Source organism: Eulemur rufifrons, chromosome 8 (assembly GCF_041146395.1).
Source record: "Eulemur rufifrons isolate Redbay chromosome 8, OSU_ERuf_1, whole genome shotgun sequence".
Lineage (NCBI taxonomy): Eukaryota > Metazoa > Chordata > Mammalia > Primates > Lemuridae > Eulemur > Eulemur rufifrons.
The window spans coordinates 65944099-65958989 of record NC_090990.1 but is presented as its reverse complement, the minus strand read 5'-3'; the positions used below and the strand labels follow the sequence as shown (position 1 = coordinate 65958989).

The 14891-nt window shown below is 36.4% G+C and overlaps 1 protein-coding gene and 1 pseudogene across 2 annotated transcripts in view; one reads left to right on the top strand and one right to left on the bottom strand.

Moving 5' to 3' along the window:
• PRKACB (protein kinase cAMP-activated catalytic subunit beta) overlaps positions 1–10857 on the bottom strand; it is a 125522-nt gene extending 114665 nt beyond the window's left edge. For both annotated transcript variants that reach the window (XM_069478124.1, XM_069478133.1), the window contains exon 1: positions 10601–10857. In XM_069478124.1, the coding sequence (XP_069334225.1) occupies positions 10601–10646 (46 nt within the window). In that variant the 5' untranslated portion in view covers positions 10647–10857. The remainder of the gene's footprint in view (positions 1–10600) is intronic.
• A 474-nt stretch (positions 10858–11331) lies between these two features.
• Positions 11332–14891, top strand: part of LOC138390302 (large ribosomal subunit protein eL14 pseudogene) — a 28315-nt pseudogene continuing 24755 nt past the window's right edge.

The window sequence follows — 14891 nt, the reverse complement described above, 5'->3', positions numbered from 1 at the left end:
AATGGGTGCATGCTTTCAAAATGAATGAGAACACAGCCTGGATATAAAAGATAAGAATACACAATAACGTAAGACTCCTGGGAAGGAGGGCATGGGGTCCAAAGTAATATTAGAGAGATTGGCCTTGCAGACAATGATGTATCATGAGGTAGTTTTTAAAACATGTCCAAAGATTCTTTTAACTAGTTCCATCAAAGGGGGGGAATCTAATTCACCTTCTTTTGATATGGATGCATTTATAAGTGACTCACTTCTAATGAATAGAATGCAGCAAAAAAGACACTGCTTGACTTCAGAGGATAGGTCATAAAAGGTGAAACAGCTTCTACCTGGCTCTCTTCCTCTTTCTTGGAACTCAGCCACCACGTTATAGGAGGCCCTAGCCGTATGCAGAGGTCATATGCAGGTGCTACAGGTGACAGTCCCAGCAAATGTTCAAAGAACCTACAGCTGGCATCAACAAGGAGACACAGGAATTAGCAAGTCTTTAGGTAATTCCAATTCCCAGTTTTTTAGCTGAGCTAGCTGATGTCAAATAGAGCAGAGAACAAGCTGTCCTTGCTGAGGTCTTCCCAAATTGCATTTTCATAAGCAAAATAAATGTCATTGTTTTAAGCTACTAAGTGATGTGTGATGTAACAATACATAAATAGAAGAGACAACTCCTCTATTATAATAGAATAAGAAGATAAAATTAAAATACAGTAGGTATGAATGTGTACAGGAAGAAGTTAAAGGGGTCCTCATCTGATAGCTTTTATTTTCCTTGTGAAATATGAGGCAAGATCTTTGCTTTGAATGAGAGATAATGGAGAAGTCAGAGGTATAAAGAGAGAGGAATGAAGTAGAAATTGTGAAGAACAGGAGACAGAGTTGATCAGAGAAATGTGGTAGAACTGCTAAGTCATGTTGACAGCCCATTTGAGGTTGATGATAATGAATTTATAGTGCCCTTCAGGGTGGCTTTCTCTAGCAGTCCTTAGCTCTTGACGGAAAGCACTAAGAAAGCAGATAGCTGAGTTTATCAGAGTAAGATATTTGTCAGAAATATGATAAAGAGACAGAAGTGCAAAGAATTTTGGGGACCAGGTAATCTAAAATGGTTAAGAAGAAAACTGAAGAACTGAGAGGGCTGACAGATGAATGGATGAGAGGTTCTCATGAAGAATGATCATAATGGGAAGACTTTAAAAGCAAGCAAAAAGGAGGATGTTGTGATCAAAGAATGACACATCTACACTGGTGATTCTTGAGTTATTAATGAATGTGACAAGGTTCTTGGTGACATTAGACATCTGAAATGAAGTGAAAAGGAGATAGGAGATAACATGGTCAAAGAACTGAGATGCAATGATGATGGATGGCTCATTACCATAGAATTTGAAACTACCCAGGATGAATGTAGAGCTTAGAGTATAGCGAAAGACTGTGAGCCTGGTGCAAAAGGTTTTGATGAATGCGAAGTAAGCAAGAGATTGGTAAATGGTGGCAACAAGGATGGGAAAGTGGTATACTTGGATGACTTAAGCCTCAAATGATGAAGTTTTCAAAAGATTGGGAGCATAATACAGTATGTCTTCCTACCTGCCTGAGAGCAATCTCTTTCTACCACTTATAAGTGATATAACTTTGATATATAAATGTTAAATAAACTAACATGTGCTAAAAAGAGAAAAAAGAAGTATCCTTCTTATCAAGCAAACCAATTATGATTCCCAAATAGTGAATGCGTTACAGAGAAAGTTCCTACCAAATGGGGAGGGGATTGTACACTTTTATAAGAGGCTTGAATTTTTGAACCACTTAACTACCCATGATTTTAGCTTCCACCATGTCATAAGCCAAGAACTGTGCCACATTCTAAAGATCAAAACACTAAACAAGATAGATACCGTCTCTGCCCTCCCAGATCACAGAAAGCAATATAGTATAAGTGCTACAATTATAGATGTAAACATCTCCAAAATGGACTCAAAGCAAGTTTCTATTTCAGTCAGTTTCGGTCTATTTCCCAAGATGATCTCAGAAATTCTATACTTCTTCCTACAAAAACTCCTATGTTGCATTTTCACCCTAGTATCAATCTCAGGCACCTGTTTATCATTATACACCTTATCATAAATATCTAAGTGTCTGCCTCCTATTTAAGGGGATGAACCAAGTTTTATTTTTATTTGCATCTACAGATTAGCACAGTGCCTGGTACGCAGTAGGCACTCAATAAATACTGATTAAAAATGACTGAAAGATTGAATGAGTGAATGGCAAATAAATGAATGTTTTGCCTCTGTGTCATACTATGAGTTGAATTATGGCTTATTTAGTGACTTCGTGACTACTGCAACTCATATTCTGCCCCAGTTTAACATTTAATGGCTCCTACCCAATGAGGGAGCCATGCTGAGATTGAAGGAGCTAAATTATCAGTATAGCTGGCCCCTGTAAAAGAAGCTAAGTAAAATCTGTATCAACATGTTCTCTCAAGTTTGTGGCTTATATATGACAATGGCCTGATGATGCTGTATGGTCATCTACTTAGGAAGAATACGGTATAGAAATTGAATACTCATTTTGCTAAGACCCTAAACTAATCATATCTCAGGATAGTTTTTTTTAATTTTTTGAGGACAAAATCCAGATGGTGAACACAAATTTGTCACAGACTTAAAGGTTTAGACTCAACAGTTGTCTTACAAGAAAACAAGTTTCAGATGTCCCTGAAAAGTTAACATATATTCGGAATAGTAAGCAATAGTGAATACAACATTAAACTATAGCCATAAAGGCTGGGACTTTATAACTTATTAAAGCAGGCCAGACAAAAGATATGGCATCTATATTGGATTTTCTAAGGCAGAATCAATTTCAATTATGCTAGTGCATCAATTCAACCAGTGCATTTCTCTCTTTAAAAAAATCCTAAATTTGATTCAGAAAATCATCTGCATAGATGCAGAGCATTACTGAATCTAATTTACATTACAACAGAAAAGTGAAAAAACCAAATTATTGCCAGAGAAAACAATCTATATTCTACTTCCTACAACATTCTCATAATTGTGCTTTTACTTGTCTAAATCTTTCATGAAGACAACTCTTTATTCGCCATTCCATTAGTTAGGAAATAAAAATAAATGAATGGATGAATTATAACAGATTAAAATATGAAAATACACTAAAAGCAATTTAAGCTACACTTCCAAATCAGGGGAAACCATTTGTTATTTGCATAATAGTAGTAAACCTCAATATTAGCAAGAAAAAGGCCTATCTTATGAATATTGATGATTGTTTTGGAAGGTGTAGGGGACTGGAGAGGTCATAAAGCATATAAAAAGAGTAAAAAGGCAAGCTGTAGTGGCACGTGCCTGTACTCCCAGGTATGCAGGAGGATCACTTGAGCCCAGGAGTTCAGGTCCAGCCTGGGCAACATAGGGAGACTATGTTTCCAAAAAAAAAAAAAATTTTTAAAGTATTAAAATTCTCTAGATTTTTAAATTGCTAAAAATATTTCCTTAATTTATAAGCACATATGTTTTACTTTTAAACATAAATGATGACTAATCAGTTACTTACATTTGTTCTTTAAGCCCAGTTAGTATCAAAGTTTTCTGTACTTTTATTTGCTCTAAAACTAGTTCTCATAAGTTTTGAGGCATAGTCCGTAGTGTTTCATGTTTAGGTGAGCAATCTTAGCAATCTCAGATTTTCTCTATCTATATTGTGTGATTTTATACAATTTAATCATGTAGCTCTAATTTTTCTTAGATTAGAGTTCATTTTTTTAAATATTTTTTATTTTATTTATTTATTTATTTTTTTTAGTTTGTCTTACAGTAGACCTCCCATTCTCTTAACTGCTCCACATCTAAACTTTCTCTGGTCCTGCTATATACGAAGCATCACAACTACATATACTATGCTAAAGGTTTTACATAAGAGTAGAATGTTTTATGTTTTATTTCCAAGATTCTCCCCCAATAACAAACATTTAGATGGTGCCTTCACGTAGTAGAACATGAAAATATTTTCAAAGATCAGTATAGTGATTCATAAATTTGTTTCTTAGGTCATAATTTGGAGACTATCATTCTTTAAATACAGATAAAAAATGTTCCCTAAATACATTACCTTATATTTATTTGCTCACATTGAGGATCATTTGCCACTTCTCTGCCCACACAATTTGTGAGAGCTTTCTATGATTTGTCCCCAAATCTTGCTAATTCTCAAGTGTACATTTTTCCTTTTAATAAATATAATAGAATCATTGGATTATAAAGTTGGAAGAGATCGTAGAGTCATCTAGTCCATACCTCTCAATTTTATACTATCACTTGTAGACATTAAAAGCATTATCCAAAGTGAAGTATTAGAATGTATTAGAAAACAGAATTTAGATTTTTTTTTACTCTCAGTTCATGTTCTTACTATGAATTACATCTGAACTTTTTAATATCTGTTTTAAAGGACTCTAGGGGAAGAAAACTGGTATTTACTCAGTACATAATATATGATGGTACTATATTTTACAAGGTGTTTACACTACTCCACATAATTCTACAAAGTTCAGTAACTTACAGGATGCACACTTAAATTGCGAAAGTAATATTTTATGACTTTAAATTACTTTGTTCCTTTAAAAGTTACATTGTTCTCATCAATGCTTTGGCTTTTTTTATTTTCAAAACAAAAAGGCTAAATTTTTAGTAGTGAGAGTTCTTAATTTATACAAGTAACGCCAGATGTTATAGCTTCTATAGTTTCTAAACAGCTGGCTTTGAAAAGTGGTGTAAAATGAGGATGAAATGTGGAGAAGGTCCCTTGACCATCCAAGGTCATTTTCCTACCATGGCTGGGAGAATAAAAAACAATCCACATATACAACAACCAATTAGACATGTCTCAGAAATGCCACGGGCACCCCAATATCAATATGTCCCCACAAATCTGCTTCTGCCCTGTATTTGTCTCCATTACTGGTATTATAACCCATCCACCAAGACACTAATACTGAAAACCTGGGTGTCATTCCCAATTCTTCCTTTTTGTCATTCCCCACATCCAATCAGTACAATATATTCTGCTCATTTTATTTTTCAAATTTCTCCCATTTTGGATCCTTTTCTCCATCCCTACCTATACTGCCTTGGTTCAAATTCTCAGAATCCCTCACCCAATTACTGTAAGAGTCTTCTAATTGATCTTCCTGTCTGCAATCCACTTGCTCCACAGTGTATTATATTCACAGTGCCACCAAAGAAATCTCTTTAAAATCCGAATTTTATCATGTCTCTCCCTTACATCAAAGCCTACAACAGCTCCCTAATGTCTACAGAATAAAATTCAAACTCTTTCCATTCTGTGGCTCTGTGTCCATGTCTTCAGTCTCATATTTCATTATACGATCTTACCTCTTCCTACCACCAGCCCCATACTCTTATTTAGTTATGATGGATGACTTACTTCCTTATCCTGAATATGCCACGCTGTTTCACTCCTATGCATGTTTGCTTACCCAGTGCTCCTTCTACTCAGAACACCCTTCCTCCGACAGTCTCTCTGGTAAACATTTTCCATTTTCAATCCTCAACTCAGGGGGCACCCCCTCTTTGAAGTCCTTTTTGAACCTCACCCTCCCCATTCCAGTGGAAATTACTATTCTTCCCTTGGTTCCCCCATTGAACTTTTATGAAAAGATTTGTAAGGTTTTTTTTTTTTTTCATTATTTGTTGACATGTCTATCTCCCCTGGCTAGAATATAAGAATATAAGCAGCTGGACCAGGTACTGTGTCCTATTTAATCTTTATTCCCATGGTAACGCATAGAGTCTGTCACACATATTAGGAGCTCAATTATGTGTACTGAATGAATTAATGAATAAATAAAGCAATGAACACAAAAAAAGAACTATACAGGATATTCTTGAAGGAATATTTTTTAAAAGTAAAATACTCTAAATGATACGGTACTGACCTAAGTATATTTACCTCCCATAAATTCCACATTGTTCTATTTAGCACTTTTTTTTTTCATTTAAAATTTAAGATTTATTCATCTGAGGAAATTTGGTCACACATGTGTACTAATATTTATCACCTAGATATACAATTTCATAAATTGTACTAACTGGGTCTTTTAAATTAATTTAGTGGTATAGAAAATGAATTATGGTCAACTCTCAATTATCTGACAGGATCTTAATAGCTATCCTGGCTTACCTAGGATCTTCTCATGTGCTGCTTCTGACACTTAGCCATGGCTTACTTTTCTAAGCTGGCTTTCAGGCCTCTAATTATCCTGTTGTCAGCAAGGAAAGGCAACAATCTCTCTATATCCTAAGTTGAGGACACTGAGCAGGAAAATAGGAAAAGTGATTCCTGAACATGAGATAATTTTATACAGTACTCTGAACAAACAGAATCACAGAATCATGGAATTGGATGAAATTATACATATTTTGTCATCAAAACTACATAACTGTTTTGACTTTTTCAAAAAATTTTTTTAAGCTCAAGGAAGACTATTCCCAAGTACCCGTGCATTCTCTGGATTGGAACAAATATCTGCTACTGATTTTCCTTAAAAAAGAAGTCTGATAACTGAAAGATTCAAAGACATAAGATATAAAAGATCACTAAATTTATTCCTCAACATTTAAATCTACAAAAAAAATTTCAATAAAATACATTCACTGAGAATCAGCATTAAAAACTACAGAATTTGAATTATAGTACAGTCCCCAAAAGAATTTAACTTTGTATTTAACTTTACAGATTATCCACAAATTACTGCACTATAATAATTTGATCACTGAGTTTATAAATGCTTATTCAGAGGAAATGCTGAAGAAATAAGTTATTTCTAGTATGAGAAAAAATAAATCCAGCATTTTGTTCATTTACACATACTTATGAGGATCCACAAATAATCAAGATGACAGAAAGATGGGCTGGCATATCTATTACATGCAAAGACAGGTATGTTCTAAACCTGCATTGACCAATATACCAAACACTAATTAGCCATGTGTAAGTTAAAAATTCAGTTCTTTGGTGGTACTAGCCACATTTCAAGTGCTCAACAGACTCACGTGGCTACCAGCTAACACATTAGACAGCATAGGTGGAGAATATTTCTGTCATCACAGAAAGTTCAATTAGACATAGCTATTCTAAACCATGGTAAAATACAAATTTCTAAATACTTTTAGCCCTCAAAAAATGTTAGCTGTTAAGAAACTTGCATTTTTGTTGAACCTAGTCTACCTGTTTCTTGATTAATTTCTATCCACCTTCAAGTTCCTAAGACAGAGAGACTCTGGAAAACACTAAAAGATTATTATGTAAACATTAGGCTATATTGTGACTTTACCACTTGCATTCATGAGAAAATCTGTATCCAAATCTCAACCAACACTTCTCACCCATAGGCCTCAACATCTTTGCCATGAATGTATACTACAAAGCCCCACAGACAACCTGCAGGTATATTTTTCAAAATAAAGTAAATAATGCCCCCCGGGGTTAAAAGAAATGGCATGTGTTTTTTGTGTTGGTAACTGTGGGTACAGTAAAAAGTAGGAGAGTGGATAAATAAAACAATCTTGAATTACAAGAGCTTAAAGTCCTCAGAGAATTGTATCATAACTTATATTTCTAAAAGTTTATGCTTCTGTGTATTAGCTGATGTTGAAATAACTATACTCAAATTATGAAAGGCATATATTAAGATCTTTGAAAGCAATTTTAAAACATACACAGAACAGTTAGGTGTGTAATATTAAGAGTTGTTTTTTCATTAAGTTTTGATACACATCAATACAATCTCCTAATTCACTACAGTAGAACAAGTATCCAAATTAATGTTACTCATGGAAACTGTGAAGATGAGACAGAATCTCCCTAGCTTTCAGATCTTACCACAGAAAATGTTTATTCTAAGAATAGAGGGACAGGTTTCAATAGAGTATAACATATGTACCAGATAGTCAACACTAATCAACACCCTTCTCAATTATCTTTACGCTCAACCTTCATTATTCTGGAATATTTTTGGAACTAAGCTCTATCTAGAACCACCTGCCTGTGTGAGGCTTGGTCCTAACCAAACCTCAAATAATAATTGACTTGATATTTTCCAGCCAGCTTTTCAAAATCAAACATTTTCCCTATTGGCAATTTTGAGTTTTAAGTTCATTCTACATAATGTCAGCATTTATATTTTGCCTTTCAGTTAGGTTTTATACATACATGTTCTCTCTCACAGTAGATAGTAAAATTTTTGAGCTTTTATTTATAGGGTCTCCAATTGAAACTAAAACATTTGGTAAATATTTTGAAAATAAATGTATTAATTGATTATTTAGTGATGCTGAATAGAGTCAGGGCATTCTAGTCCTTACCCTGTTTTAACTAATGGTACAATCTCAACTCCAGCTTCTTAGAGGTCAGGCTTTTTGAAATGGAATGACTGCACATGCTGATCTCTAAGATCATTTATATTTCTAAAAGTTTATGCTTCTATGTATCAACTGAAGTTTAAACAATTAAATTCAAATTTTGAAAGACATATTTTCAAGTGTAATTCTTTTAAAAAAATACACAGAACAGGTATGTAAGGTAAAAGTTTTTCTTTCATTAAGTTTTAAAATGTATCAATACAATTTCTTCACTACAGTACAAAAACAACACATACCTAATAACATTGCTTCAAATGAAATTACAAACATTGATCAACCCATGACATTGCAAATAATTTTCCCCATGACACATAATTTGCTATTATCTCTTATCATTTCACAATAGTTTTTCAAACCATTATAACTACTTTCAGTTTCCATAAATAAACTTACATAAAAAGCTGGCTAACATATTTAAGAACTATGCTGTCACTAACACTTAAAACTTAGGAAAGAATTTATTCATGGAAATAATTTAAATATGTTTAGATAAACATTTAAAGCTTTCATTCTGTTTTCTGTAAATATTCCAAAATTACCTCAGAGCTATCAGTTTCAAATTAACACTGCCTAGGGCAGAATTGGTTTGGCAACTTAATAACAGAAGCATGTAGGTCTCAGAACAGTCTATCATTATTAAAATATAAACACTATACAGGCTAGCAGTTGCTAATGAAATTCACTTATAGATCAATCACCAAGCACACTCTTTTGTAACACAATTAATTAGCACATGCAATTAACAGACCTTTAAATTAACAGGGAAAATGACAACTCAGGTACAAATAATTCTTTACATTTTTTGCATTCTTTATACTTTCTGTACAGTTGGTTACTACCTTGGTGCAATAAAAAAAAAGATAACATAAATTACATAAATTCTACCTCTACATTGGCTTCTTTAAATCTCCATATCACATACTAAAGTATGTTTTTTAATAGTTTGTATGACAGTTCCTCAAACTTTTCTGGAGCTCCTGAAAATGAATACTAAAACCTTACTGATGAAACATAAACCATATAATCTGATCTCATTTTTGTACTTTAAAACAAAATGAATGATTAAATCCTTGTAAATGAATTCTTTATTTATACAGAAAAAAGGCTATTTTCTTCATGCTAAATTATAAAATTAGCCTATGTTACAAACATAGAAACATTAAAAGATACTATTTACACAAACCTAAATCAATGACCAGGCTCACTTCAAGTGCTGAGGTGTCATATACTCCTGGTGATATAACAAACATCATTTGTTATGTGGTCATTCTGAATTATAAAAATCTAATATGAACTTTACAAAGGAAAACCAATTTTCCTTTCACAACCATTCTGATTCACAAATATACACATACACACACACCACATAGTCATACAGAAATTCAATTTTCATGATTATTTTTTACTGTTTGGTGTAAAGTGTGGAATGCCCACACTTTCAGCTCTCAGAAGAAATTAACCGTGTTCTGGAAGCACTTCAAGTCCGAATGACCTTTAAGTTTACAGGCATTGTAGCACATTCTTGAATGTCTACAGAAAAGACAAACCAGCCTAGCTTTTTTTCTCTAATGGTTAAAGTTGCTGTGTGGTCTCATTATCAGAACAGATGGGAAGATCTCTAAGATAGAGTGGTCCACTCTGGACTAACCTCACCTGCGGAGAGCGAGACTAGCAGCCCCTCACCTCCTGATAAGGTTGGGCTGGACGCAGGTGATGGAGGGAAAAGAGCCAACTCAATGCACAGCACTACCTGTAGCTCCCAAAGAGGGGGTCGGGGTGGGGGGAACAAGGGGTGGTGTGGCACAAAGGACTTCTTTCCTCGTACCATATTTGGGGAAGTGATTCAGAATGTGTGCCGTCCTCGCTCTAGTAAAAAAAGGGAATGGGGGGGGGGCGCTCTTCCCAAGCTCTCTCCATCCGGCCCTTAGCGCTCAGCCCTCAACCCGGAGCTGGGGGGGGGCGGGGGGTACGCGGGTGGAGGAGGAAAGCAGCTGATCCCCGAGGCCCCCGGAACGGATCCCAGCTGCCGCTGCTAGGCCGGGACTGTGCCCGCGGCCTCGGGGGCTTCGACCCGGAGGGGCGCTCCGTGCCCCACGCCGGCCCGCCCAGCGGGTACCCAGACCCGGCCTTCGACTCACCGCTCTCCACCTCGCTGCCTTTCTTGGCGGTCGCCGCGTTCCCCATGACTGGGGCGATGGCAAGAAGGGGTCAGGGAGGGGAAGAGGGACTGGGGCCGTCCCCGCCGCTCCACAGTCTGAGGTAACTCCCGCTTCTGCACCCGTCAGAGCGGTGAGTGCTCCCGGCGCTGGCGCCCGGAGTTCGGGCGGGAAGACTGAGCCGAGTCTGGGGAAAGGGTTTCAGCGAACTCCTTGGCAGCGGCGGCGGCGGCGGCGGCCTGACACTCCCCCTTCCCCCGGCCCGCCCTCCTTGCGCGCCCCAGGCAGCCGCGCGCCCCGGCCAGGCTCTGGCCCGGGAGTTTCTCCGCGGGCGGACGCGCGCCGGAAGTGACGTTCCGCCCGGGACCCCGCGGGCGGCGGTGGGCCCCCGCTGTGCTGAGCCCCGGACTGTGGGCGGCGCGGGGGGGACGGTCCCCTCCGTCGGTGTTGGCCGGCTGGCGCTTGGGTGCACATCCCTGAAATAGTGGGAGGCGGCGTGGGAACCGTTATCCTTGAAGAACGCAGAGTCCCTCCTCAGCCTGGCGTTCCCCGTGCTCTGGAGCGGGGTCGTGGGAGACCGTGTGGCTGCTCGCGTTGCTTGCCTTGTGCCCCCGCGGGCCGGGGAGGAACCGCACCGTCGGCTGGAGATGGCACGCGAGGGGAAGCCCTGGGCCTCGCCTCTGGGCCGCCCGGAGTGGTCCCTAATCGCGGTCATGGTGGCGAGCCTTTCTTTCCCTCACAGATTCAGGTATTCTCTGAGCCCACCACGTTGTCCTCGTGTTAGTAAGATCCAGTCACAAGCCCTGTGATGTTGCCAGTGAGATTTTACTGGCTCTCTGTCATAGGTTTTGTCAGACTTCCCAGGCAGAGATAAAGGAAAACATTACTTTTTTTTTCTGCAGAACTTATGTTGTGCGGCATTGTATTTAGCAACTGTCTGTGTAGATCTCAAAATAAGTACATTCCCAATTGTTAGTTGTCTTTATTAATATACATCTTAGGGCACTGAATTTATTAGTTTTACTTATCAGATAATCATGTGGCACTCTAGTGTTTTTCTGTTGCTCGTTCCTTTGAACTTGGCTCTGTGACCATTTATTCCAAATTGATTAGAAAGATTGTAACTTCCCAATCTATTGTATTAATTTATTCTGTGTTCCCCAGACATCAGGCATAGTAGGTGTTTAATGAATTTCCCAGAATGTTTTTTTAAATATCTCATTACTGCTATCATTGTCAATTCTGTTAAATTAATTTAACATTTATATCATGTATACTGTATTCCAAGTTCTATACAAATATTAACTCGTTTGATCTCATAAGAACTCTGTGACATATGTGGTTTTACTAGCATCATTTTACTTAGGAGCAAATTAAGAGGCAGGGAAGTTAAATAACTTACCTAAAATTACACAGGACTTATCTGGTGGAAGCAGGATTTGAACCTTGGCAGTTGAGCTCCAAAGTCTGTCCGTTTGTCCATAATGTTGATCAGAAACTTATGGATGTTGTGGTAAATTGCTTTGCGTCCATTTGAAATCTTGTTGATTTGAAAAGATGGATGCACAATGAGTTTACTTCCTGGGAAAATTTATTATATTGTTTTCTGGGTTTCAGTTAAATTCAAGTATGATAAAAATAATAGGGAGGCAAGGATTTGGACTAGATGATTTGAGGTCTTGTGTCAGCGTGCAGCAATGTTGTAACATTGTTACATCTTTCCAGTCATTTGATTTTGTATTGTGTATGTGATAATTTTGCTCTACATACATAGAAAGTATGCACTAAACCACATCTGTACCAAATTAAAGACAACTTTTTTACATCCTCTATTCTAGAAGGAATCTTTCTAGAATCATAGAATACTCATGCAACTGTCATTGAGGTGAGTTTTAAATGATGCCTTTTTAAATACTGGCTTTAATAATAAAACAGTGCATAATTTGTCATTTTCCTTAACATAATTTTGAATTTGAGATTCGAGATTTCTACTAAGGGGGCAACCATCTGTTTAGTAAATCATTACTTTGCAAAGGATACAGTTGACAGCTATTAGAGAGTTAGATACAACATCTTGAAATTAATAAGTAAAGGAAAAAATTCAGCTTTACAATATTGTATCCCTTTCTCTCAATTTAACTGTATCATTGGTTATGGAAATAAGTTATTTGTTAACGATAGAGAAAAAGCCATCCACAATTTTAAATTTCTTGATATTTTTCTTTTTTCTTTATACAATTATTTCTGTTTCTTCTATTAGCTTACTGTTCTTCTGGTTCAAGGGAGATTTATATATCTATATCTATAGATAGATAGATATTTTTTTCTTTTTTTGAGACAGAGTCTTGCTTTGTTGCCCAGGCTAGAGTGCTGTGGCATCAGCCTAGCCCACAGCAACCTCAAACTCTTGGGCTCAAATGATCCTCCTGCCTTAGTACCCTGAGTAACTGGGACTACAGATGCATACCACTGTGCCTGGCTAATATTTTCTATTTTTTTAGTAAAGACAGGCTCTCGCTCTTGCTCAGGCTGGTCTCAAACTCCTAAGCTCAAGGAATCCTCCTGCCTCAGCCTCCCAAAGTGCTAGGATTACAGATGTGAGCCACCACAGCCAGCCAGAAATTATATTTTAAAAGTATAGTTTGTTGAATAGTTAACATTCACAGTCATTTGTTTGTATTTACATACAAGTTGTTTTTCATTTTTAGAAAAGAGTTCTCTATAGGAATCTGTTGTTTATGTAGCATCTAAAAGACTATGTTTCAAGAATTGTTTTTTACATTCTAGAGGAGGCAAAAATTTCATTAACTGTCCAGTTATTTATGAATGGTCAGAGCTCCCATGGGGCAATTTCTATCCTTTGCCACCAATGACTTTACTACACCTCAGATGACTACGAAGGTAGAACTATATCTTATTTCCCTAGGAAAGCTGATGCAGTAAGAAGGGAGTCATTCAGAGGAAAGACTTTGAGTCCCCTTCCATGTAATATTGTTGCTAATATGAGAACATGTAGCATGATGCGGAAAACCGTACTAGTGGTAGCTACTTTGAAAATTATTATTGTTTCATTTTCTAGTACTTTATAAAAACATTTTCACATGTCATTATTTTATCTGATCCCCACAACAAACCCACATAAGCAAGACAGCTATATTAGACCCATTTTACAAATGAGTAAATCAAGAGTTCAAAGAAGTGAAATAACTTGGCAAAGGTCACTCAAATGGTAAGTGACAGACACTAGATTATATGCCATCACTGTGTGAGATAAATGTAATCTCAGTCCTCATTAAGATTAGATTTTAAAATCCTCATTTTGCAAATGAGAAAACTAAAGCTTATGAACAAAGAAACTTGGCCTTCTTACTAGGGATACTTCTTCACTCAGGAGTGAGGAAAATGGGGGGGAATGAGTAAATTTTTATTCATATTTATTGTGAACGTGAATTTTTATTCATATTTATTTTGTAGTTTTTGCTCATATTGCCACTTTGATTTCCAAGTCTTTTTAAAATAAAGCACCCTCAAACATAATGTATGTTAGAAATACCTGTTTTTTGTTTATAATCACCAGTACAAACTATAATTGATAATTCTTAGAAAATATGATCAGATAATTTTGGTTTTATATTGTATTTTACATCAAATAAGTGCAAGTGAGAATTTATTTAACCATCATAGGATTGTGATTATTTCAAATAATTAATCCACATAATCTAATAATTCATTATGTACAGTACATCCTAAACCAAAAGATACCACATATTAAATACAGGCAGAGGGCAGAGTAATATTTTCAAAATGAGGAAGTAATTTTATAGCTAATAAATTAAAAATTAATTATTTCAAATCATTCTAATACAGTACAAAAATTTGTTGGGGATAATACTAATCTCTTTGTTCAAGGATGAATTTTTTATTGGAGGTTCAGTATTCAGTTTTTGGGATATTCCTTCACAGATAAAGTAATTGACTCTGGTTAAGTAATCAAAATTAATAAAAATGAGCTAGTGCTAGAATATAATTGTGGCTTATCTCTTTTACAGAAGGACTGGAGTACAAACCGAAAGTTTTAAGGAATAAGAGAACGTGGGGCGGGGGGAGAACAAAACCAACAACTTTTTTTTCCCTTAATATGCAGTACTCTTTTTCAGAAAAGTTCATGTTTGTTTTGGATTTTCTAATTTTATTAGTGTGTTTATCAAAACTACATATGGCTAAATCTCTGCTATTTCAGTGTTGTGCTATGCACTTTTGGAATGTACCTATA